The 22219-nt window shown below is 45.8% G+C and overlaps 1 protein-coding gene across 1 annotated transcript in view; it reads right to left on the bottom strand.

The window, feature by feature from the left end:
• Positions 1-11998: 11998 nt before the first annotated feature.
• The window catches only part of FRMD4B (FERM domain containing 4B), an 84546-nt gene continuing 74325 nt past the window's right edge, over positions 11999-22219 (bottom strand). The window contains exons 18-23 of the mRNA XM_010570703.1: positions 19007-19063; positions 17516-17663; positions 16177-16302; positions 14203-15008; positions 13497-13629; positions 11999-12174 (exon numbers count right to left, since the gene is read on the bottom strand). Of these exons, the coding sequence (XP_010569005.1) occupies positions 12054-12174; positions 13497-13629; positions 14203-15008; positions 16177-16302; positions 17516-17663; positions 19007-19063 (1391 nt within the window). The 3' untranslated portion in view covers positions 11999-12053. The remainder of the gene's footprint in view (positions 12175-13496; positions 13630-14202; positions 15009-16176; positions 16303-17515; positions 17664-19006; positions 19064-22219) is intronic.

The raw sequence follows: 22219 nt of genomic DNA, 5'->3' as shown, positions 1-22219 counted from the left end.
CATTCGGTTAAATCCACAACTTCACGTTTTGGTCATGAGCTGTGGCAGCTCTCGGTCTCAGTGCCGGAGACAGACCGTGCAGCTAAGTCTATATTAAGCTGCACTTGGCTGGATAAAGAGAATTTATGGCGATGCTGCCATGCTCCATTTTCAGCAACCTGTCAGCTGCGCAAACCCTTCTGACATTTCAGTGCAGCTGGTGCATCCCCCCATTGAGTAAGGCAGGATGCGGCCATTTTCTAGAGGACTCCTGGGGCACTACGCCTTTCGGTGCTTCACCCCATGCCTGAATGGCCATAGGCGGGTGGAGCGACATTAACGGTACCTGCGAGGCGTGACGGTGAAATTCTGCACCGTGGGAAGAATCAGCGGCAGGTCTCTGTATCCGTAATGTCTCAGATATCTCAAAAGGGCTGGGGACTGCAGGCTCTTCACTGCCTTTAGCCACGGCTAAACCCTGACTGAATATTGCGGGCGGTTTTGGTGCAAGCGCAGCCATCGTGCGATCGATGAGCTCTCCCAAATGCCAGATCCTAGTTAAGGTAAAATCCTCCAAGATGGAAAAAGGCAGGTGAACAGCTGGTACAACACACACCTTGTGCTTGGGGACAGGGGTTCCACGCGGCGACAGGCACCAGCCCTTTGAACGTTCCCATAGGGAGCATTTCCCCATAGCATTTCCCACAACACACCCATGTCCTGCTCCTATCCAGTCTGCCCAGCGGCAATGCCAATGCCCAATTTCTTGACTGGCCTGTCTCTATCGTGGATGTTATTTGTACTGTCAACAGATCTTGGCTGACAGTTCATCTCAGGTTCATCCTTTTCCTACTTTTTACCATTTTTTTACAGAATTAGTAAGCAACTACAAAGATCTACTTTGCTAATATTCATAGAACTGATCTAAGTATCGAAGATTACCTGAAATCCTTTTTTTCATTAAGTGTCGATTCCAGCTAAGAAGTACCTCCTTCTTTGTTCAGAATATTTTATAGGCTTCTAAATTTACATGGTAAACCAGAAAGCCGTATCTCCAACACCACTGTTCTTATGGCTGCTTTGTAAAAGCAGAGTAGCGTGGGTGGGTAATTTTACCACTACAGTGCAATTTCAGTACATGGCAGTTTGGACTGTTCATTGGATTAGGAAGATTTCCTCTCATAATTTCAAATATTCTTTGCAGGGAGTATCAAATCAAATCCTCACCTTGCAACTGCGAATGCGTCTTTCATAGGTAAGAAACCACAGACGAGAGGCTGTGAAACCAAACCCCACCAACTTTTGAGCCATTATTTCTCGCTACATCTCAACCACACTCTGCTGGAGTCTGCCAGCATCAAAATAGTCTCTGCATTATGATAGCGTCTCTTTACTGTGTTTTGTAACAAGAAACATGGTGTTCAAAGCCCTGTTAACCTCTGTTAAAAAGCCATTATCCAAAGGTCCTCATTTAATTAATGCTGTTACACAGTGGGGAAGAGGGCAAAAATTTAAGAATGAAATAAGCGGTAAAGGAAAAAATAACAAAAACCCAAGCCAAGAATGTAATGGCTCTGTTTGCCCCTTTGGTATTTCAGGGTACATCCTTATTTTATATTATGCAGTAGCAAGCACAACAGCAGACCCACACATCAATCTATCTGGTCTAGCAGTTTTAACCCCCAGCGATTGCTGTCCATAATAGAGTCCATAAATGGTTTCCTGATGTTATCAAATAAATCAATGCTCTTCAGTAGCTGGTATGTTATTCTCCCCAACGATGCTGTTTGGGTCACAGAAGCCGTCTATTCAGTGGTTACTTATCGCTTGCTAATTTCTTGACTGTAAATAAAGCCCCTGGCCACCTTCTTGTATTTCCATGATCTTCAGCCAGGCCATCTTGGGCCATGGTCTTGTCAGATCTACTAAGTTAAGTAGGGTCAATCCCATGAAGACCTCTCAAGAAGGAAAACAGGGATACTGAGAACACGATCAGGTATTTGAAAAGCGAGTTTTCTTCTAAATAGAAATATATCACTTGATACCTCCATTAGGAAACACTATACTTCTGGGAGTGATGCCTTCTCCGTCAGATGCAGAGTGAAGGGCTGCCCGGTGACACCTCTCCTGGTGACACAGGTGCTAATCCCACAGATTTCCAAGGTGGGTATCGCATTTTGCCTACTTTAGGTCTCCTCCATAAATTACCTCGAGTACAGGATTCGCTTCCTTCTCTAACATGTTGCTTAGTGGTTCGGTGTGCTGGAAACGGCACGTTAAGGCAACAAACAAACCCTCCAGGCTGGGGACACACTCACAGCCAAATCTAGAAGTCTTTCCAAGGCAAAACTCCCATCTTCTTCCCAATTATGTTTGTGGGTATTCCCCTCGGAGATTTCCAAAATGATCACTCATTCCTCAGCCTTCATCAAGACAGGAAAGCCACTTCCATTGGTGCCACTTACTATTTTCACACCAATTTGACACTTGCTCGGGAATCCCCAGACTAATAAGCTGCTGCCTGAGGTGCTCTGTTACCAAACGGCAGAGAGCTGTGCCAGCAGCTACGCTCAAAGCATAAGCAGAAGACAAGAGGTACCTGCAGTGATCACAAAGCTATCCCTACAGGTAGCAGCTCAAAATTCATGCTAAGGAGGTACCTAACAAGTGTTAAATAAAAGCACTTTAGGAGTAAAATGATAGAAGAAAAGGTCTGCCCTTGGTAATGAACAATTCATACTTGCTGCTTCTAAGGCAGGTTCTCGCGTACGGATGAACTTTTGCATGAAACCCAGCAGGCTTTCGTGCAGGATTGTTTCACTTCATTGGTTTTTCTCATTCGTGCATTTTCTTCAAAACTTCCAACCTATCTCTCTTGAAAGCAAAAGAGTTGACAAGTTTTTAACTCAAATATCAAGAGAGGCCAACCCCCGTGTCACCATTTGATGCGAAGCAGGCCATCAAACCATGCTTCAAGTGCCTAAAATGTGTTCTATTTTTAAGGTAATTGATGGGACACATGCTGATGCCAAAAGCTTGAAAGCAATTTCTATAGTGTTGGCTTTCATTTTTTTGCTTATAAAACCCACACATTTATTCCCCTTTATTACCAATCCATGGCATTTCCAAATGCCAAGGCATTAACTGGAATGAGTCGGAGAATGTGCCTGTGTAACATAACCTTGCATCACTTTTAAGAAACTCATAAGCTTGATGGAGCAGTCTAAAATTGACAAACAGTAGCATACACCAAGAATGTCCAGCAATGCAATGTAATGCAATATGGGGATTATAAAGGGTCAGATGATGGGATCTTAACAATAACAACCACTAAGTAACGAGAGCAATCGTAGAGAGACACCCTGTGGGAAAAACACCAGGGATCATCTTGGGAAAAAAAAAACCACCACCACACCTCCAAACTGTTACAGATATAAATATATCAGATTAAGTCTGTTGCTTAAATAGAGTAAGGACATCTGACTTTTGAAGTATTTGCCCAAGTCGCTTGACAGGGAGCTGCAAACTCAAGCCCCGGGGCGAAGTGGCTGGCATGGCGGTGGCTGGCATGGGGAAGGGATGGAGCAGCAGGGACGGGGGCACGAGCCCCTCGCCCCCGACCCAGCGGTCACCGAATCACCGCACCTCACTGTGTCCAGTTCTGGCCATTTCCTTCAGCTCCGAGAGGAGTAACTGGAGCTGTGTCTCCTGTTTCAGTGGGACCTGGATGCCTCTAATTTGGCCCCCAAAAAGAACATAGTGATTTTTTTTTTTCATTTTATTTTTAGTTTCCATTTTCAGAGAAGTCTGAGAGCAGCTGCACTGGGTCCTCCCTACACAGTAGGAAACCACCTCTGTCATCATTCACATTCCTTATTACAGGGAAAAGGAAACATTAAGATGTGGAGGGAGGCAGGGGGAGCACAGAGGGGACTTTGGTCGTGTCAGAAATTAAGGAAAGAAAATTTCAGCCTGGGGCAGGACACTGACCCCCCACACTGGTGTGTCCAAAGCGATCCCGCAGGGAAAAGCATGGGCGAGTCAGATGTGTACGTCTTGGTTTGCATTGAGAAGGGTCAAATACCCAGGTGATGGATTTCTAAACCATTTCAACTCTTTTGGACCATTTTAAAAAGATGATCCAAACCGCCATGATTTGGGGGCAGAAGACAGCTCCACATATGAACGTTGACAGTGGGCTGACCCGGGGCAAACCTTTGCCCCATTCAGAGCCAAAACATGTTCCAAATTTCACCCTCGAAGCCCGAGTTTCTGTGTTTATTTGCCGATGAACAACGCTACGCCTCACCCCCCACTCCTCCCAACATATATACGCTCTTTTTTTACTGACCATGTTTTTAAGTGGCTTGAGCAGCACAGTCAGAGGACACACGATGTCTCTGCACCGTGCTCATTTACAAAGAAGCAGCTCTGTGGCTACGAGAGGGAGTTTCTACTTCCAGGTATCATTTATAGCAAGATCACAGGCAAAATGCTGAAACACTAAGCACTAGTTACATCCCTGCTAACTTGATATTTTACTTTCCCACCTCACGTTATTTACGTGACCTTGGTAAAGCACTTCCAAATGCCTGAACATTTTCATCCCCGGGTGGTGGTTCACCGTCTCATCTTCCCAAAGCACAGCGCTAACAGCTGCCAAACAAATGAAAACCAGCCTGCGGTGAATGAAAATGGCTCTGTGAGAAACCGTGAGCAATTTCGTTATTTAATGGGGAACAGGCGATTCATGACGGGATGTTGAATGTTTGACCGTGACTTCAGGAACTGAGCTACGGCTCTGCCTGCGACTTTTCACCAACGGGCAAAACCAAAAGGTGCCCTGAGCTGCCCTGATGTGGCTTCAGCTGGTTTGGGACAGAGCTGAGGCTGGTTATGGCCATTAAAGAGGGACACCAACCCCCTGAGCCAGGGACCACCTGGGGACGGAGACCCGCTGCTGTCCCGGGGCAGCACTGGCTCCCGTCGGACGGCCACAGCTCGCCCGAAGCACAAGGCAGCGCAGGCAGACGCAGCGCTGAATCACACGCTACCCGCGGGCATTATACAGAGCATTTACCTAAATATTTACTGTTATTAACCGAGGGCTTATTATTCTAAAACTGTGTGCAAGACAGGCCCAGGCTCAGGCTTGGAGATTCAATACTTCGCATCAGAATTGCAAGCTTGGACCCTCAGAGAACACATTCGTTCTTCACACAGTCTGCATAAGAACCTACCTGTGGCAGCATATGCAATTTAGCAATTCTTTACTATTAAGTCTACCTTTATTCTTACGATTTATCTATGCTCTGTGTTTGCATGGCAGAGCCTCACGAGTGACAAAAGCCTCACGCTAAAACCAGTAGCTAGAATTAAACTTTAAAATGTGCCTTCTCTTTTTCAGCCAAATTTATAGTTTCCCTCCAAAAGTTGCCTGGCAGTACTATTAAATCAGAACTGTAATAACACAATGCCAAGGACTCTTCGAGGAGTGACAGTCATCATTGTAACCTTTTGAAAGAGCAATCACCTCCTGTTTATATGAAAGACTGAATTCAGCCCAAGCCAGATCAGATAAAGAAACGGAGTCATTCTAGGAAACAATGTCACCCTTCACATTAAACATAGGGCGCATCTTTCTTCCATAGCATCCAAACCTATCACAGCCCCATACCTCGTATCATCCTGCCACTGAAACGTGCCCACGGGCAACGATGCCGGCAAGGCGATTTCATTATGTACACACAGGGCACGTCCTTCCCTAACCTCAGCCGGGAACAGGTGGAAGGGTTTCTTCTAGAGTTACTCCAGCTGAGCCCCAGCTGGCTGCAAACTCATCTCCATCTTCAGCTCTTCAGTGACACTTTAACGATTAAATATAAATTGAGACTCATGCCTGCTGTGCTTGAGACAGGCAGGAGATGCCCTGGGAGATGGAGCACATCCCTCTGCAGTCAAGGACTTGCTGAAGGATTTATGGTGATTCTCTTCACAAGGGACAGACACAGATAACGAAGTTGGATGGATGGCAAAGAGCTGCTGCTTGGTTAAAGGTCTTGCTTCTCTTTCACAAAGGCCCTGACATCTGTGTCCTGCCTCCTCCTGGGGTACCAGCGCCTATCATGACTTGCACCGTCCCTTCTTCCAAGGAGGAAACATCCCATCAGGTTTGACTTGCTGCGTCAGAGTGGGGGGTAATTGTCTTTGGTGATAAATCCTGCCCTGGGAGATGATCCGTGTGGTCCTGAATCTGTGTCTAACAGCTGTGAGGGGAAGGTCCTGACAGAAAACGGAGAGGGGTGTGCATCAGACAGGGTGTCACCACCCTTACCCGCTGGTAGCACGGGCACCGCAGCGATGCTGGGAATGGGAGAAAGTGTCTTCTCCCAAAAGCTCAGCCAGGCGTTGCAGACACTGTCCTGGCATGCAACGGGGCTTGGCCAATTTGTGACAGGACAGGGCTGGTGGAGGAGAGAGCTAATCCAGAGGGAGAGGGTGGATGACAATACACCAAACGTAGAATTCTTCCTCTGCCCAGGCCTCCAGTGGCATCAACCCCGAGGTCCTGCGCTGTCGGTCCCAACTCTGGGGTCAGATTTAGAGAGCAACTAGAGTTTCCAAAGTCCCAGCCACACGTCGGTGTGGGCAGGGACTGTTACTGGAACCACCAGCCACAACAAAATGCGTCGTACAAAGTTTATACCTGAAAACACGAGCAGACGCCACGCAGAGCCCCATCCCTTTCCCCAGCAACACCATCTGTGCCAGGATGAAGGTCCATTTTCTCACTGGTTGGTGAAACAGCAAACATCCATATACGCAGAGTTACCCAAATTATGTAAATCCAAATGCTAATTGATGCTAATGAAGGCTGCATTAAGTGGGAAAATGGTGGCTGCCCCCAGATTAGAGCTGTAGGACCCCCTCCCCTGCTCTACACAAATACCACGTTCATCGCTTCACTTGATTGGAATGCTGAATTATCCCCAACAGATCTGAGGAATGATGCTGGGCTCTCTGTGCAGTCAGTGTCACCAGCCTGGTACCTTCAGTACAAGAAGAACAAGGGCAAGAGCAGGAGATGCAGCAGGGAGAGACATGACGCCCAGTGTCACACGATGACAAAAAGAACACAGAACTGTTTATGTCTTCACACATTTGGGAAATAAAATATGATTTTTTTTTTTTTCCCCCCCACTGTATTTATCTCAAACTGCTGCAAAAGTGACAGAAGTAATCTGAAAACCACTCCAGGAAGTTTCTGTTACCAACAAGATAAAACATTACTAAGGATACAAATTTTTTTCCCCTAGCACAAAGGAAAAAAAAAAGTCCATGGAAAACAGAAAATTGGAATTAATAACCATTAAATAAAATAAACACAATTAAAAGTTTGCTCCTATTTGCTTTAATTTGATAGATTTCAATATTTGTGTGAGGCCCTGCTATAGCTGATACTCTCAGCTTTCTACCTTAGAAATTTATTAAATACGATAGAAAAGAACAAAGGAGATCAAAGAAAAGCAGTGTAGAAAGCAGAAATCCTCCTAGGAGAGGTGTTAGCTTATCCAGAAAGTGCCAGGCAAGTGCAATGACGAGGAGCTTCTTCCCAAGCTCAGAAGCTGCCTGCAGAAGCAGCTCTCCTGCATTAATCCCCAAAGCCCAGGAGATGGAGCAAAGCTTCAGCCCTTACAGGATTTCCTACAAACTTTTTGGGGACTGGCTGGGCCGCGGTGGAGGCTTCTCAACTCACCCAGGAGCCACGCAGCCTTGCTGTGTACAAAACATTGCTGCAACGTTGCTCACATTTAAGCTGAACAAGTCCAAGATCATAAATGAAAAGTCAGCAGAAAGCTGCAAGAGTCACGCCATGTATTAAGTCACCTTGGCCAACAAGTTTCACATAAGCATACTCGGGTAAATTTTAAAGATTTGTGACCTTTACAGATTTAGCCTGTGCTTGGGGAGGGGGGTCCTGGCCTGAGCCTTGTCCCTCCCCGGTCCCTGCACCGGAGGAATGTCAGACACCAGCCTCCCCCACAGGGCTTGCGGCAGCTCCCACGGGAGTTCTTCCTCCCACATCTCAGCGTATTTCTGTTCAAAACAGCAGAGAAAAAGCAGGCAGCAATTAAAAACATCAGGCATGGCTTATTTTAGCACAGTGCCCTAATGCCTTTTTAAGGATTCCTGGCAAGGATTGTTTTTTCTTCTTCATCCATCAACTAAAAAGCACTCAGAAATGCTCCATTACATACGGTTTTATGTGGGTTTTTATTTCCCCTCCACGCTCTCATCTCATCAGCAGCATGTTCTACCTTCTAAAGAGAGAGACATTTCTGACACTGTAAAATTGAACCCTGTGGGTCAGTGGGTGTTTTACATTGGTGTTTCAACGTTGTTCACCTCTTGGCTTTGTTCTGGATCATACTAAATAAGAATTTCTAAATATTTCTTCGAACTGGAAGGGGCAGGAAGGATTTAGAAGAGTACAAGAAGCAGGAAGACTCTTCTCCTCAATGCTGCTGGTCAGTCACTAGATGTCCTCAGTAATCCTGGTGAGCAAGGGCTGTGGTTAAAAGGCAGAAAACACAGATGAGGTAGGAATCCAAACAAAGCGCAGGTAATTTGTATTTCAGCTGTGAACAAATATGGTAGTAATTACAAGTGTGTCTTTATTCCCTCTTCAGCTGCATTATACAGACCTGGTCTCTGTGAACAGCCGTACGCGGGCATCCAAACATCACTCCAGAAATGCAGTGCAACAAAGCAAGCTGAAGGTCTGCAAAAAGCAAAGTTGGGGGTCCTGGGGACCAACTGGCAAAAAACAAGGCGTTGCAGAAGCATCGCCAGCTCCCTTGCTGGCGATGGGCAGGAGGTCCCATGGGGATTTTGTGCCCTCCTTCTCCTTCCCCGTGCCACCCGAGGCCAACCCCAGCCCTTTGCTACCTGCCCCAGGCAACATCTGAGAAAGAGAAGTTGGATCATCTTATTCTCTCCTTTTCTGGGCCTCCTCCTTCACTCCGTACTTCCAGCCTTCATAAAAGGTTCTAAGAGCTCAACTCTTGCAGGGCCAGGCACGCAGAGAACGACAAGAGGGGTTACAAGTGCTGTACCTGCCACGCTTCCATTTCCAGCTCCTCTTGCAGCTTAGCTCTTGCGTGCTGGAAGCTGCAATCAGGCTCTGAACTCTGGCCCTAGAGGTTTTATACCCAATATCCCCCAAACATAGCAAACCGCCCTCAACCCAAACCCACCACAAATTCCCATCTTCTCAACATCATTATCCAAAATTGCCCTGGTCCTGCCTGAGCAAGCCGGGAGGCCAGGCCGAGTGCCACCGTTGTGCCCACATGGATGCGTTAGACTGAGCTAAATCCTCAACGCTAACGGAAAAGCCAATACAAAACTCAACAGCTACAGCATTAAAATAAAGCGGTGCAAACAACGCTTTTAATGGCGCACAGACCTTGTTACACACCTCACTTCCTTTTTTAAATGAAAAACTTTGAGCGTGCTGATAAATAACTGCCAGCCTACACCGATACCCTTAGTTCTGGGTAAGGGATTGGACTTTGTACCACTCAGCTTCCTGCTCAAAACACCAATGTTTTACAACAGCAGCAAGCATGATTCAATGAATGAAGAACTTGCAAACAGACAAACCTCAAAAACTACTTGGAGAAATGGAAGAGTATGACGACATGGGGGTAGTTTTAGTGGGCACGTCTGCAGTTTATTGTTAATACCTATTTTCACCAGCAAACTGGAAATAAGTGTAAAATTCAGTGATGGTGGTGAAGCTTATGGATGCCACAAAAAGTAGAAAATGACCAATAACTCTGAAGAGAGGAGAGCGAGACTGAAAAACCTCAACTGCTTGGTGACCAGGGTGCAAAAGCACTTGTACATCTCGAAGCCAAGTTGCTCTTCCAGAAAGGTGGGCGTCTCAGAGGGCACAAACTCAAAAGAGGACCCAGCAGATGAGCAACACAACCCCCAAGAGCCACACTCCAAATGGCAAAGGCTGCAGCAATTTTTAGGCGCAAGGATAGATGAGCAAGAAGTATTTCCAGAAACACGAGGCCACCTCTGCCCGTGTATCACCGCTGAGCTGGGGGTGGGCAGCAGGTCCAGGGAGAGCGGCGCTCCGGTGGGAATGTCGAATAAGCCCAGCTCAGCTCCCTTGGGACAGCTGTGCCGGAGAGGGCCCTGCAAAGGCACCCGGAGCCGTTCCTCCCTCTCCTTGCATCGTCAGAAATTCAGACTTACAGACCTGGTTTGGGGGGGTCTGAACTGCGCTGGGCCAAGCTTCCCAGCTGAGGCCACTGGTGCTCTGCACCCAACCTAACATCCCGGGCCAGAAGAAATCAGACCGTGGTGATTGACTTTCTTGTACTTTAAAGCCCTGAAATAACACACACTGCGCTTTTCCAAGCACTCGAGTAGAAATAGGAGGAATGCTGGAGTGGTTTTGGTAGCACACTTTTCAGTTTATTGACCTATACAAAATAATAGGTCTAAAAAATTCAGAAGTAGTAAAAGAATAAGCAAAAAGAGCTTTCGCATTTCTACAAGGCTATACAAATATGCAAAACCAAAGAAATAAGTTATTTTTTATTTTGTTTTTGTTCTTTTAATTCCAAATCGCGACTCTAATAATACAAACGACTAAGTACCAGCTTAACAAGTGTGTCCTTCTGTATATATTACATGCTCTGGCATATTGGTAAAAAACGTCAAAAAAGTTTATCAGAAACTTTTCTATTCACAATATGAACAAGGAGTAACTAATCCTTTGTATAAAAGAAAAAAAGAGCACCATTTATGGAATCCTGAAGCACAGTACAGCTGAGAAACGAGAGAGATTTTACCATATGCAAACGAGTCGTCGGAAATCACGCAAGATAACCCATGCCAATTTGTTCCTACAGATGGATGACGTGAGGTAGGTTTATCCCTCTTAGATCAAGACTGCAGTCGCACTTTTTTTCCTACACAAATGGTTTCGTGAAAATGCTGTTCTGTCACTTAGTGACTTTGCAACGCACCTGGCAGTTCAGGTGAATCGCGGTACAATCCTAATGCCCCTCATTTTAAGGCACCCACTTGGCTGTTTGTGTTTGCATCCACCTTAAAATACTGGCCGTTACAATCAAATTGTTCGCCGTGTGATCACTGCAGCTCCCCACTGCGGATCCTCGATTCACTGTGGCAGAGCAAAACGTAATCGTCACCCGATGAACAGGGGTCATTGTGCAGCCACCGTGAAAATTTGCCTACTCCTCCACACAGTGAAGTTGTACCATGGAAAGGTCATTAAATGGGAGGTTATTAATTACACTTTATCATGGAAAAGAGATTTCAAAGGCTACTGCTTCTGTTTCCAAAATCCACAACCACCTATAGTTTTACATGACATATTGTGTCTTTTCTTTACAGAACTTGCTTGTGGTGCTAACAAACACTCCTAACAATACCCCAAAAAATGGATAAAATCATTCAAACCTCCATAATTAAAAAAAAAAAAAATCCAGCCTTCCTTCAAGTAATGTTCCAATACTGATTAAGTCACCCTTTGCCTCACTCACACACACAGTATCTATCCTTCATAAGCTTATGAAAGTCCTTCCAGGTCATCATAAGCCATGGCAGAATAAATTTTCATTTCTTCTTTCAGACATCAGAATTGTGCTCCTAGAATTCCTGGTTTTTCCATAAGAGTCTCCTTTTCACATTTTTTTTTTCTCTGAGGTTTGCCTTCAACACCTTCCAATCTTCCAAAAAAGTGCTTGCTAAATATAAATACTTCAACCAAGTGCTGCATCTAGTAATAGATTAAACTGTGGCTTGCCCTTGCTTGTGTAGGCTATCTGGATTCAGAAAGAAACGCCATTCGTGGTAAGACTTCGTCATTTTGCTATAGTCCCTCTTAATGCTGAATTCAATCTTTCCCAGCAAAACAGCCTGCTTCCTTTTTATGTTCAGTTTGGAAGTTCCACCCGAGATCTGCCTCGGAGTCACAGCATTTTGTGCAAGGCACGCAAGGGTACGAATGCGGGGCTGCAGGCTGCCTACACGAGCGTCCCGGGTTTTGAATCCTCATGCCAGAATAACCTCTGCTCGTTCCTGTGCAAGTCTTCTTCCAACCGGCTCTCATCGTCGCCACCCAGCTGGCTCGTCTCCGCGTAAGCTCTGTAAGAGACGTGGCATCAGGGATCAGCAAGAGCTGAGGGTCTTCCCCAGACCCCCCCCAAGCGCTGCACAAACTCACACAACTCCCTTGGGCTTGAACTAATGCTGGTTATTGTGAGTTCACTCCAGCGCAATTTGGATCCAAATACAAACCCAGTTTTCGTGTTGTAATTAGTAAAATGGTGTGCAACAGGATCTCAGTTGCTTCAAATTATCAAGGCTGTAAGGTGTATTGATTGCTCATTTGCCATAATCACATTAAAATAGAGAATAAAACAGATGAACGATCAGACAAGTGATTCAGAATATGGAAAATTAATAGCTAATAAGCCTCATTTAGATAAAGCTGCCAAAATAAGCTGAGTTTTCAAAGCCCAATTATAGGAATTTAAGATATTAGTGGAAACCGTATTTATTTTTAAATGCTGTTACTGTAGATCTTTTAAATCACTGCTATAAAAAAAAGCCCACAGCATTTAGCTCAGAAACAAGGATCCAGCAGAAGCTTTTCTATCTTTTCTTACACCTTTGTTTTAAAACAAACAAAATTAAAAATTCAGTAATTTCACACAAGTCAGCCTGGCAGCAAGCACAAACTGCAAGCCGCAAAGCAGGAGGCACAAACGTGGGGTACTTACTACGGCTGGCTACGCTTAGCATAAGCGTACTTAAACGTGACGGCATTTGTGGGGGCAGAGCCATCGCCCTGAGCAGGACGTCTCTGTCCTTACTGATAACAGCTGGCGTACGATAGCGGGAGGAAGAGACCGAAAACGCCAAGTAGAAGCAGCGAGAGCGCTGCAGGAGTTTCTGCAAGGACAGAGCAGACCCTGGGCTCCCCGCCGTCCTCGGGAGAGCCCCCCCGAGCAGGATGGCTCTGCCAGCAGCGGCACAGCCCGCCTGGTTCCCGGGTTAAGCTCTGCCAAGCACAACGCACTTGGCAGATGCGGCGTTATCGCCTTTGAACGCCAGCGCTGGGACACGGGGGAGAGGGGGACGGGGCTCAGCGGGTGCTCTGCCCGCAACGCTGCTCCGATCATCGCAGCTCCCAGGGAGCGCAAGATCTTTGATGGTCCAGCATCAGCCAGAGCAAAAGGCTGTGCAATAAATGAGTCTAGCCTTCGCTATGACGGCTTACCCCTTCCCTTGAGTGTTGGTGGTACAGCTGACCTACTCCACACAGCGAAGACTTGCTCTCACAAAGTCAATTTTAGAATAACCCTTCATCCTGGCCCTTTGAAATCAAGCTGATGTTCTCAGAAGTTTTAACAGCCTGTGAAATGCAGGAGGAAGGGCAGAAAATCTTGGTATGCTCTACTCACCTGCTTTGCAAAGGAAGGTTGCCATAAACGTTCCCATAACAGCTGGCATAAGAGGAATGAGACAACGTATCGTAGTCCGAAAGTCCCAGTGCAAGCGGGTTCCGCCAGTTCCCAGCCGTGTTTGCAGAAGATGCTGGAATTAAAAATTACAGCAAATTAGATCTTTCTCCAGTTAAATCAGCCGAGACAAATGAGACAATCTCTATGGGTTTCTGCAGGACACACAAGCAGACAATGCAAACATGAAGTATGATTTACAAGCCCTGTAGGGAGGAAAGCGCTGTGCGGGTGGTGTTTTGGAGCCAGGGAATCTCTTTAAAAAGTCTTTCTGACCCGTTCAGTGATGCTTATTGTACTGTATTTTGGAAGCTATCGTGGCAACTGCATTTACTTGGCATGTTTTACACATTGCTTCTAGTTGGTAAACATGCCTGTTTGAAACCCCTGTGGCTCTTTGTGCTTCTTGAGACTACTGTGCTTACAAAGAGTAAAAGGCAGTTTTACCCATAGGAGAAGGCAACAAGCAAGTCTACCTTCGCAAGCAGGGAACAACAAGATCCTATTCAGTTCCTCATCTACCTTTCAAGACAAAGCTCTCGCCTTGCTTCTACTCTGCTGACTTCATCGAGGCAGCGGAGGGGGACAGAATTTGATGCACAGCAGGGACATAAAAAAACCACTCAGCACAGAAGAAATCAGACATTACCCGAAGAGAAAGATGACACCCGACTGCTAGGAGAGCACGGCACCTGCAGACCAGCAAAGCCCAAACTCCTTTGAGATCCTCTGTCAGACTCAAAGCCTGCCTGCAGGCTATGACCCTGTTCCTTTTGACTGGAGGCACGTTGGTACCAACCACGGAGATGCTCTGCAACTAAGGCCTTGTGAATGTTTTTGGTTATGTGCTCCGTTTTAGCAACTTGCTTCCTTGGAAGCCTTAGGGTTGCATATGGGTTGTGCGGTACTCTGTCCACTTCATCCTCATGGTAAGACCTGAATTCCCTGTAACGGTCATATCCGTAATGTGCCGATGAGCGATAAGAAGGATTGACACTGTACTGTCCCTCCGTATCACTCTCATAAACGTATCCTCCATTGTAATAAACGTCAGATTCGGTGTATGGGGAATATCCAGAAATATAGTAACTAGAGGAAGGCTGCTCCTGACTTTTGTGGTAGACACCATTGCGGACATCCTTCTGGGCAAGATTTGGCATACTTCCTGAATTTGCAGCAGAAATGTGTTGTTTCTTTGATCGTCTTCGACCCCTGGTCCTGTTGTCGAGCGTCTGAGTAGTATAATATGGATTGGGAGTAGGTGTCACGCAGTAATATTCTGCGCTTGACTGGCTAGTGTAGGATGATCCATCATCGAGGATCTCTGTGCTGCTGCTTCGCTGGGACTTGGAGAGGGTGAAGGCTGCCTTTTCAGCAGGAGCCTCGGACAGCAGGTGGGTTTGGGATTCCAGACTTCCACTGCGCTGCCGGCAGTGGTGCGGGGAAACATCTGGCCTGAAACACCACAGATGTTGGTTGGTTAAAGGCAGTTACATGCGAACATACACAGAGAGCTGGAGAGAGCATGCGTGGGTGAGTCAGGCATGCTGCCTCCCTAATCAAAGCACAATACAAACCCAGTCTTATCTTTCCACGTAGACTATCTGCATTGCAAGAAATTCAGCTTGGCTGAAATTTAGGTTTGCTGCAACAGTAGATCTCTCATATAAAAATCTGTCGTGGTGAGCAAGGTTAATCTGTGACAGGGATACATGCAGCAAAGCTCACAAACTCAAATGGTGTAATGATTTACAGGAGGGCTCTCTCAGTTTTTAAGTAGGTAAAGTCTACACAAGTAACTGAGCTGGAGCAGAACACAGGAAGATGGGTTTCCTGTGGCTCTGTCTCTCAAGGCTGCATTACCCCAGCCAAATAAACCACAAGCTCTCAATAACATTGTAAAATTTATAGTACCTCTCCTTCCCCAGCATGGATTCTCAGCTGTCTAATAATCCAGGTGAGCTCATGTTGCAGCTCTCTTCCCATAGCAAGGGCACTAATTGGGATCTCTCTTCTCTATCTGGCCACTCTCATTTTCAGGGGGCTTGCAGGAACGTAATCCACAGCAGACATCTGTCAGCTTGTGAACAAGTTTTTTATGGGGAGACCACTAGCTGATGGACAATACAATTTCATAAGCCTCGCTTTGCTAGAAAATGAGGCTACAAAGGAAATGTAAAATAAATTCTGGCTATCTTACAAGTATTTTACAGAAACTTTTTGAGCAAGCATTACTTGTTAAAAGTCCCTATAGGTGCCTATCTGGAAATGACCCTTCTCCTATAGTCTTTCATGATCAGATAGGCAATATTTGTGTGCCAGCTTCCATCTCACTCCTAATTTTGCAGACACCCATTTGTGCGTGCTGCTGTTTGCCCAGACAGGGTTTGCGCTCACACGAACGCCCTCACTTGCATGTCACAAAGCTGGTGCAGGACTGTGCCAGAAGATCGTGGCTGATATTAACCTTGTACCTCTAATATCCAGAAAAGACATTTTTGAGAGCCTGACCCTGCTGTAGTGAAAGCTGCACGGCAAAGGATCCTTTGCCCTCTTAGCACCATTTGCTTTTATTCTGCTGCTGCCTAAGATAGACATTGCGCTTAAAACAGAGCGCCCTTACTGTAAGTGGCTGCTACTGTAGGCATTGCGTGTGAGCACAGGGGTTGTAGGCATGCTTCTCCCCCCATGGGGCTGGGGCGGCCGCTCCAGGGTTCGGTAAGGACTGCTGTGAGTCGAAAGTGGGTCCCTGTAACGAAGGAGACAATCCCAGTTAGGTTAAACGCCGTGCAAGTCGCAGCAAACAGAATACATGCACCCTAAGTCTTGAAGAAACAAAATGAAGGGCAGAAGAAACATGTAAGGGCGTAACTGGATGAGCTTCCCTGTATAAAGAACAGAACTGTTAAAAAGGAAGAAAAATTCAACCCCTTCTTGTGGTTCAAGGGAGGTCCTCGGAGGATGACCGGTAGAAAAAGCTGCTGCCAAAGGACAGAAGTGTGAAGCAGAAGAGACAGAGCAGGTAACAGAGAAGCAAAGGAATCGGGTTTTAAAATGAAGCATGTCACAGCTAAATGGTTACATATGGCTATAATTCAACTTCTGAACTTCATGTGGAGGTGTGTTCTGCTTATCTTGAGGGACAGATGAGAAAAACGCAAAGATCTGATATTGCCCCAGACTTAAAACATTTTTAGGCATGCCTTCAACAGCCTGCTCACACAAGACACAATCCAAGAAATATCAACATCAGTGGGAATCCTTACACTGAGCACAACTAGCACCAGATCAGACCCACATAACACGATCACACAACCATCAGCAGAGCTACTGCTGTCGATGTGCTCCATGGAACTGTTCTTCTAGCTCAGCAAGTGCCCAAATCCCACAGATACATACAGAACCTCAGCCAGTCACTGCAGCTGACACTAGTGATGGTAGCTGGTTGAATCCCATAACTCTGCTCTTAAGTGGAGATCTACCCATCAGGACTTAGTGAATTCTGTCCGCTTTGACAATGTACCTGCTGAAATACCGATACCATCAGGAGGGATGGGTATGGTTTGGTGTTACCTGAAGCCATTAAGCACAGTCATCAAGAAAACTACAAGTTGTTTAATTAATACTGAAAACAAACCACAGAAACAGAGACAAAGGGTGACGGCGCTGGTGGGCACGAGCAATTCCTTAAATACAGCCCTCGCTATTAAATTTCTCGCCCATCTCAAACCTCTTCACAAAGACTACACTACCCTACAATTTCAGAGACTGTGACAACTACTTATACACACTTTTGTTACTAAACAGGAAATTTATCTCCCATCACCAAGTCCTGTAATTGCAGAGGAGTGTGGAGGCAGCAGGCTCTGCTGAAGTGCCCGTACTAACAGGAGTCTTGGCAGGGGCAAGACAGAGCTTATGCCAGCAAGGCAGAGAGCACAGCAGCAGCAAGACATCCCTACCTGGAGTGTCTGGTTTCCAAGAGCTGCTCGTTTATGGATGACTTTCTGAGATGAATTCTCTCCACCCCGAGGGACTTTGGTGGAGGAAGCCTCGGAGAAAGCTGCACAGAGCTGGGTCTCTGTGCTGGCACAGGAAGCGATTCACTGACTGTTGGAAAGCAATACGTATTTTGTTAGCAAAATCCTTGATATTTTTGCCCCATGTGCAAATCTGTGGCCCCTAAGCAGAAACACTTTGCACTACAGAGAATGACAGAAGCTGTGAATCTAGAAAGACTCTCCTGCCCGCACCAAGTTCTCCTCCACGCAGACAGGACATCGCAGAGGCTCGTACAACTCTCAGCAGCACCGACTCCTACGGAGATTACACACAGCTTGGGGTTGCGCCAGATCACAAAGTGGAACTTCCTTGGGAAAACACCCGTTTGCAGCGCAATCCTTCCCAGAGCCGAGGAGGCAAGCTCAGCCTCTGCAAAGGCCAGTTCCTCTCCCTCCCCCTTCCAGCTCTTTATTTGAAAATGACATTTTAAGAATTAGGTTTGAAATACAACCTAAAAGGGACTGACTTCAAAAGCTGCTGAATGAGGAAAGACAACTGACAGACACATTTGGCTGAAGGCAACTGGGAAGACGCTGGTTTGATCCTTGTTCTCGCTTTGCTTAAGGCACAACCCAGGTTCCATCGGAGCCAAAAGGAAACTCCAACTAATACATATAAATGCAGGAAGAGTATCACAGAGAACACGTTCACAAGCCAAAGCCCTGGCTCTACTTCTACTTGTACAAGCAGGAATCAGGTGTAACTCCATTTTCAAGTACCAGATGGATTGTACAAGTCTAAAACTGGGACAAAGTGAGATCAGAATCAGGCCCTGACTGAAAAGTGAGTAATAATTTCGATAATGTTTGTCCCCAAATGATGATTATCCAGTTTAAGGGACAGGAAAGCCAAGTCCTTTCCACCTTGTGGAACAGGGCGTGAATGTGTGTGTCTGTGGGTGTGTGTGTGAAATGAGTAAGCTGAGCAAACACCATACCCATGCAAGAAGGCAAGCTCACTAGGTAACAAATAAACGTAAACAGATCTTTTAATATCTGTGACTATTCTACTTTTTTGTAAGTTTTATAGTAGCTGTGAGAACAGAAGGGCTGGGCAAATCCTCCCAGCTTGTAAAGTCCTCCAGCCGCTCACCCACCTCTGGCCAGGTCCTAGGGATGAAGTATTTGACATCCACAGTGCCCTCAGCTTGTGGGTTGGTCATGTTAAAACCAACCCCCTTCTCGAAAGATGACTCAGATCAGCTCACAGAGCAGAAACTTTCAATAACTAACCCATTATGAGGAAAGACATTCCTGATTAAGCCCTTATTTCTTCTTCTATAAAGTAATTGTCCATCAAAAGCCACCAAAACAGTAGGCTAAAGGACATTAAGTCAACGCAGTGTCTCTGACCAGGCACGCTTCATAGGAAGAAAAGGATAAGCAACATACCGTCATCATAGGTGGTTGTATCAGACAGGGAGCTGCTCTCAGACGGAATTATATCATCTGTGAACGAAAACAAGCACTTTAAGCATAGGAGAATCAACATCAATTTCCAAATATCAGATACAGTTTATTTTCTACAGCTTCAGAGCCTGCTGCTACTTGTAACGCTGCAATCTGCATGCTTTAGCCCTCAACAGCCTGAAGACAGTCCTGCTGTGGAGTATATCATGACCTAATTGTGTTCACTGCAGTTCAGCAAGCTACCTGTGTAATTATCAAAGGAGATTTTTTTTCAGCTGCAACAGGAATCAAGCCAAGTTTTACAAAGGTGTTTTCCACCCAACTTCCAACAGATCTCACAGGGTGTTTCGGTGCTTCAGTAGGAGTCAGGAGCCTACACAGACATGTAGATCTTGGCTGCTAGCATCTAATCTCCTCTAGGTACACCTGAAATCCCACCAGGTAGGTACGAAATGCCTTTTGAAATTTGGCATTCACTTCTGAATGTTTCATCAGCATACAAATTCTGTTTCAATTAAATTAGTATCAATCCAGAATAATTGCACTGATTTCAGTCAAGTTATTGCAAATTCCAACACCACAGAGAGCAGTAACGGTTGTATGGACAATCTTTTCTTTTACGTTTTGTTGTTTATTGAAAGTGCTTTACTGCACCTGCCTGTCCTCTCACCTTGACATTACACACTACCACTTGCTCAGAAAGAGCCTGTCCTTGCTAAGGTTTAGAACAGACCAGCAGTGGCAGAGAAATTAGGCTGATGATAAAAAGGAGCACAAAACATAATTAACCCACAGAAAAACCTGCTCCTAGGCCGTTTCTGGTAAGACACAGTGCTGGTGGGGTAAAAAGTCTCCATGAACCTCTACGCAAGAGGGAGAGGAAGCAACAAAAGAAGACGGTGGCAGCCACTTTGTATATGACACCTGCTTCCTCCATCACTCATCATGAGCGTATGCAACGTACGTTGCTCCCTTGCTGTCACGCTTTGCTACGAAGAAAGGTCTGGTTACAAGAATTTGGTAAATAGAGCAGCTTTTCAAGAACAGCAAAACATCAGGGCTGGCCCCTGCCCTGAGGGGACTTTTCAGATCACCAAGGATGGGTTGCAGCTCTGCCTGCAACCTGACACTGGGAAAAAGCTTCAGGGGAGCTTATTCACATGAATTTGACCACAGGGTGGTGAAATATGGAACTGGGCCCAGTGCAAGGAGGAAAAAAACCTACCTAGGGAAAAAAAAAGCCAGTCTAAAGCTATGCTGCTGGATTCTTGTGGGGTCTGCACCACTGACATATAGGGGAGCTCTGAATTTAAATCCTGAATCCGTGCAATTCCCTGCAAAAGTGGAAGAAACTCTGGACTACAGAGGAAGCAAAGGAAAGGGAGAGTGGAACATGGGGAGCAGGAGACAGTCCAGTATGTCCTTCACCTCCCATCCCTTGGGGGCTGGGATGAAAATAGCTATGGTTTGATTCAATAAATCAATGTTACTATTTAACACATTATTTCAACAAGTCATTCCCCAAATTCACAGATGCAAGTGACTCATCACTGCTCAGCCTTCTGAAACCCTGTACCTTGAGCCCAAGAGTACCCTCAGTGATGGTGAAGAGGTTACACATAAAATCCAATTACTGAAGTTGATGACAGTTCTGCTTCAGATAAACAAATACATGCTGCAGTGCAAGAGTCAAGCACTGAAAGGGAATGCAGCTAACTTACTGCTGGCTAAGTATTTGCTGTCTTGCAGTCTCTACGGGCAGGGAGACCCTCTGAGACACGGAGTCCAGTCCCTTCTGGCTGCGTCCACCTTCCCAGACAGCAAACAAGGACGTCGTGTACCAAATGTTGCAAAATGACGGGCTAAATGTATAAGGACCCACTCTTAAGTTGCTTGTTTGCACAACAGGACAAAAAAACGCCTGCAACGAACAACAGTGAGGGTGCACCTCACATGGCCTCGCTGCTCACCGGTCTTCATTAGCTTCCTGGTCATTACTACACATCGTGTGTCCCAGGTAATACAGGACCGCCCACAATTAATATCCAGATTGGTGAGCAAGAGACTGGAAAAACAGATGTTTTCCTCATCTCTGTCAATCGGGAACTAGCTGGGCCACATTAAATAGCAATCATCAACCTTTCAGAATAAGCACTTTGTGATGATGGATAGCCCAGTGCTGCCGTGGTTTGCGCTGGGTAAGAATCCAAACCAAGCTCTCAACGGGAATGGGACACGGTGAAGGTTTCCCCAACAGAAACCTGGCCGTGCACAGGAGAAGGGTCTCTTCCAGCAAAAATACATGTTGTCAAGAGGTCCCGTCTCAAAGGTCAGTAAGAGGGTATCGATATAAACAGCAGAAAAATCTTGCGTTTTCTTTCCCACCTTGTAATTCCCAGGAAAAACCCCACTAACCTCACAAAACAGCATTTCCTCAGGGAAAAAGAAATCAATTAAACATTAACAATTATCCATATATATATTCCACGGCGGGCAGAAGTGAAACATGTCCTAAAACTGTAAATCACTATAGAAACTAGAAGAGCCTGCAATACCTGTGAGCTTTTACTACTCCCAAACTCCTTCAATTGGCTTGGATACTAGCAAGTTTCCAGGGTTTATCATATGAAGCAGCAAGAATCTCACATGCCCTAGGAAAACCACACTTTCAGCATGGAGAGGCCAAAGGTATCTGCTTTCACTGTGCTCATCACCAGCAAATGGATTTAGTAAAAAAATCTGTTTGCCACTATTTGCGTTCATAAACTCTTGAACTTTATTTATGTCTTCCTGGAAATCAGTAATTTTTAATCAAGAAACAAAGTCTTTGATCCTTATTTCCTCGATCTTGTAGAAAAACTCACATGTTCTATTTTTGCTAGAACTGAAGCATTGTGGAAGGGAAAGGAGAGAGATCTTGCATGTGGCGGCTTAGACATACAACTCAACTCAATACACTATGAATTCAGACACCACACCAGTTTCAGCTGAGATGCTCCTGCCAGCCTTTCTGTGTATAGCACCTTCGGTCTGTAGCTGGTGCTGGAACGTGTCTGCACTTGTTCCTAAAACTGCAGTTTATTCTGCCCTCAGCCTATAAGCAGTGCACTTGGCCTATCAGATGCAGCAATTGCATCTCTTTTTTTCTTACTTAACTGCCTTGGAGAAGATAAAAACCGTATAGAGAAGATGTAA

The sequence above is a fragment of the Haliaeetus leucocephalus genome, unplaced genomic scaffold (genome assembly GCF_000737465.1).
Source record: "Haliaeetus leucocephalus isolate CR32 unplaced genomic scaffold, Haliaeetus_leucocephalus-4.0 Scaffold2, whole genome shotgun sequence".
NCBI lineage: Eukaryota > Metazoa > Chordata > Aves > Accipitriformes > Accipitridae > Haliaeetus > Haliaeetus leucocephalus.
This window is presented reverse-complemented; position numbering and strand designations above follow the sequence as displayed.